Source organism: Pteropus alecto, unplaced genomic scaffold, assembly GCF_000325575.1.
Source record: "Pteropus alecto unplaced genomic scaffold, ASM32557v1 scaffold164, whole genome shotgun sequence".
NCBI lineage: Eukaryota > Metazoa > Chordata > Mammalia > Chiroptera > Pteropodidae > Pteropus > Pteropus alecto.
The window spans coordinates 1,897,055-1,901,906 of record NW_006439568.1 but is presented as its reverse complement, the minus strand read 5'-3'; the positions used below and the strand labels follow the sequence as shown (position 1 = coordinate 1,901,906).

Sequence of the window (4,852 nt, the reverse complement as noted above, 5' to 3'; positions counted from 1 at the left end):
AATTAGCTGATTTTTCCTAGAAGTGTGTTTATTGCATAGGAGATCATGCTAAAATTATAAGAAATAATTATTAACTGAGCCAACCACTTTCACTTTCTTTCAAAGTATAAATATAACTACATTCCAGCTATAGATGTACTATAAGTAAAACATGTAGAGGCCTACTCAAAAATTTCCTCAAAGTGACAGTGAATGCGAACTTTAAGGTTTTAGCTAAATGAAGTTTCCTGGGTGGCATCTACTGTATAGAATTTCTTCATATGTATTATGGTTCTTAGAGAATGTTTAAATGTTCAAATGGATGCATGTAGAAGCACAAACTATTTTTACTTCTCCAGGTAGTAATTCTCATATATGTTTCTTTGGTTTGCTTTTGGCCTAGTTCTGCAGCCTGTTACCTTTAGAATTGACCTACCACAGACAACAATAGGTAATGGCTTTTCCATACTGACCAACTCTAATTGTTTTCTTTGCTACTATCAGGATTGCAGGTCTTTCTCAAATGATCATATTGAAGCATCATCTCTCCTCAAATCATTTTATCATTTCATTCTCACTATTACTCTTTCCAAAATAGAAAAGTAATGGTTTCACTGTTGTAAAAGCTTTGCTCTGAAGACCAACTTAAGACAGCTCCCTACCATGTCCATCACTTACCTCATTTAGTTAATATTTCTAGTTAATATTTCTGCTGGTTTACTGGTTAAACCATCTAGTTAATATTTCTGCTGGTTTACTGGTTCTCAGCTGTAGTGCTACAACACACTAGCAAGTTGTGAAAAGTGCTGGAAAGTAATTATTAATATTGGTCAATATATTGAAATATGCCAAATGTTTGTTTTTAAAAATAAATGAGCAGACTTCAGATGATTGCTACCACGATGATATTCTCATTCATTTTGTTATCCTATGTGCTCTCTTGGTGGGAGAGTTACAGCTGACCGACCCAGGGCCATATCTAAAACATTCCCCACCTTAACCAGATATAGTTATGGAGTGTGTTTAACATTGAATGTCATTTATTATCTATTCTGGTGGGGAAAAAAAACAAAACAGTTGAGAACCATTATTCTAACATTCCAGTCATTTTCCTAAAGATTCTGTGCACACTTTCTTCTCCATGACCCAACGTTTTCCTTTTTCTATTTCAAATGAAGGAGTATCATTCTGGCCTGGTTCTGACTTTTGAAACCAGAGATTGACAACCTTGGTACCTGTCTTTTGCAGCTCCTTTAGAGACCCGAGGCAGCCCTTTGATTCCTATGATTTCACCAAGTCCTGTTCAAGAGGAACTACAAACCACTCTGGGTAAATTTTGTTTTGATGTGTCAGTCCAGTGAGGACTTCCCTTCCTGGGGCTGCCCTTAAAGTAGCCATATGTACATTGTGTTCATGGGCAGTTTCCAAATAATAGGGGGTCTCCTTTTACCATTATACAGAATCTCCATTTCCCTCGATTCTTTTACATTAATCGAGGGAAATATATTGGTGCTTTTTAATATAAAATAAGAATGTTTTAAAACATCTTGACAAAATTTCAAGTTTCTAAAAAGAAGAATGTACCCCAAAGTGTGTCAACGCTATATTTTGTGTTGCTTTTTCTGTATTGAACCTGCATTTGAGAAGAAAAATTTCACCTAGTATTTACTGATTATTTTATGGATACTAAGCGCAATGCTAAATAATGGGAGTTTCCCAATAAAATTCTTTTAAAGATGAGTCCTTACCCTGCAGAGCTCACCATCTAATATGAAGACAGGATTTAGTGATAGTGGTGCTTTCTCAGTGCCAGTCAGTGCACTTCCTGTATTTTTTAATTTGAGCCACATAACAACTTTGCGAGGTAGTTTCTATTACTTGTCCCATTTTATAGATTAGAAAATTGAGGCATAGAGTGATTTAAAATTTTGGCCAAGTTGCACAGCTAATGTTAGAGCCGAATTGGACCCCACATACTCAGTCACCAGAGCTTCTGGGATTCATCCCAGTTTTGTAATTTACAATGAGTGTGATAGAGAAATGAGCAACATGCTGAACAAACAACCTACCTCAGGTATCAGAGAAGACTTCACAGAGGAGGTGACATTTATACTGGGTCTTCAATTTGAGAGTTGAAGTTAAAGATGCAAAAGATCTCTTTAGGTTAAAGACAGATGGGAAAGAGGCATAGAGCAGAGAATGATGGCCAGACTAATCTGATGAGCAGGTAGGAAGCCTGGAGAAACAAGGATGGACAAGTCAGGACAGTTGTTTGGGATAAGCTGGCCATGCTTTCGAGGAGTTCAGCACCAATGTGTTCTTTGTGTGGGAAACCCCAGTTTGCCTGACTTGTGGCTGAAAATGAACTGGAATACAAAAGTTCCCAGCTAGTGATTTTGGCTTCTCTGCCCTGTCCATGCTACATTGCACATGGTTATGTTTAAATTGGTATCCCTATTTTCCTCCCTTCATTCCTTTTCAAATAAACTCATCCTTTGTGTGTATCTGCTGAAATGTAGGTACTGACCACATGTTTAAATGAATTCTTTTCTGAAGGAAAAAATTTTAAACTGAGCAAATATACCCTGATTACCAAATATTCATCTGTTGGCCCACAAAGTCAACATCACCCATGAGGGCAAAGTCAAAAGTACTTTCAAGAACCACTGCCAGCGGATATGCTGATTATCTAACCTCCACTCCCTATTTTTTTAAAAATGAATCTTGGTTTATTGAAGCAAGAACCATCACCCGCCATTTATCTCAAGTGTCTCTCTTATGAGCCAAATTCAGATTATATATAAAGCAGAGTAAAAAAAAAAAAAAAGACGACAATATATTATTTGCACCAAGTATTTCTTTGGATCTGATATGTGGCAAAGTTAACGTAATTTTCGATATCTGCCTCATCTTTAATGATTCTAGGATAATTTTGAGAGCAGATCTATTGCCACACTTCTTTTTTTGGTCAGGAGAAATGTATCAGTATGTCAGTAAACATAAACTTTGTTTTTCACATGAGGAAAGTAGAAGAATATTTATTCATATATAGTGTAAATACACATCATTTCATCTGCTCTATTTCTTTTCCAGCTAACCTAAATAACTTGTGGAATTTATGGAATAGGGAGGAGACATGAAGGCAGTTAGGTGGCACGTCCAAGTGCAGCTACCTCCAGGATCCTGAAACAATGATCCTGAGCTAAAAACTTTTGGAAATCATTATAACAATCATTAAAATAACTGTGCAAGAAGACAAAAAAATATAATAAATGAGAGTTATTAAAATGTACCATGAACTTTGAATTAGTATGATTACTGGGCAAACTTATAAATGCAATTTATCCTTTCATTATCACGTGGGGCAGAAAAGTGGAGTTTTTGATATGTTCATAATGATAATTATTAAAACAAGCCAACTTACTGTGTTTTTCCCCAGCAGAAACAGACCAATTCACCCAAGAACCCTTCACAACTGAGATTCCGCGAACAACTGAATTGGCAAAGACAACTCAGGGTAATACTATTTCTCTACCTCTGGATAGTATCTTCTTCTTCATTTTTAATTAGGAAAGATATTTTCTTTTCAGAATGTAATTTCTCATCACAGTGAATCACTTGATTTTTTTCATTTCAGAAGTACAGGACATCTGCCAAATATTAATATCCATATGACTATCAGTTGAATGTAGGAAGACAAGTTTTTTAGTTAGAGCTTTGCTTTTAAATGTATGGTCGACCATTTTATGCAGATAACTAGCAATAAAAGCTCCCTTTTTTATTCCTTAACTGACTTTTATTATGGCCTGAAGAAGGAAACTAGTAACAAGAAAAATCATTTTTTAAAGATGACTTGATATTTAAACATCCAGGGAAGTTCTCTCTGGAATTTACTTCTTTTATTTTTTCCTTCCTACTTTTTGGGATGTTAACTCACCTATACAAACTCATCTCATCTTTGTGCTCTGAGAAGGGTATTTTTATATTTTACTTGGGTTAAAATCAGTTGAGGATTTCCACTATTTTTGTGTTTTTTCTAAATGACGCATTTTGCCCATCTCCACCTCTTTCATATAGGAGAAAGCCTAAAAACAAAAGCAAACTTTTTTTAAGGAATTGGGAGACAAATTTACTTTACTCATTGTCAGTTATAAGTTAGGAGGAAATTTTAGTGGAAGAAATTTGAAATAATAAGAGGAAATGATAACAATAAAAGAAATCTAATTTTATGGTATACAGTTTATAAATAGAACTGTATTTATTTTTAGTTCTTGTAAATTTATTTATTTGATTTAGTTTTTATTATGTTTTAGATGTTATTTATTACTTTTCTATATATTAACTTTTTATTTATAAAGTCACACAGAAGCCTAATATAATGACAGCCCTCCCACATCCTCATTACCAGCTTTAACTTTATTAACAACAGATGTTCAATTATGTTACATCCATATCCCACCCTCATTTTTGTGTATTTATATTTTTATGTTTTTGCAAACCTCTTTAATGTCTGGCTTAATACAAGATAGCCAGATTCTAATAATCAAGCACATTAATGTTATTGCAGCAAAAATATATAATTATTTACAATAAACAGGATAGATAAAGACTATTCAGCTCAGGTTGTGCTGCCAGATGAGAAAAAAAGATCAGCTTTTTAGAGCTTTATACATTTCAGAATTAAAGATAAAAGACCATAGAGCAATTCTTTGTTTTTTGCATTTTCTTTAATGAGAATATCAGTATCATGCTATAATTACTAGTGTATTCAGTGATGTGGAATTTATATTAAATTTCTTCTAGAACATGGTTTTATTAAAAGTTTCACAGTTGACTGGATTATTCCAGGATCTGATATCATTATGAATTATAA

The 4,852-nt window shown here is 34.0% G+C and overlaps 1 protein-coding gene across 1 annotated transcript in view; it reads left to right on the top strand.

The window, feature by feature from the left end:
• Positions 1 to 4,852, top strand: part of ABI3BP (ABI family member 3 binding protein) — a gene marked incomplete at its 5' end in the record, with an annotated part of 234,390 nt that overhangs the window by 178,163 nt on the left and 51,375 nt on the right. The window contains 3 exon segments of the mRNA XM_025050066.1: positions 383 to 430; positions 1,228 to 1,308; positions 3,419 to 3,496. Coding sequence (XP_024905834.1) covers positions 383 to 430; positions 1,228 to 1,308; positions 3,419 to 3,496 — 207 coding nt within the window.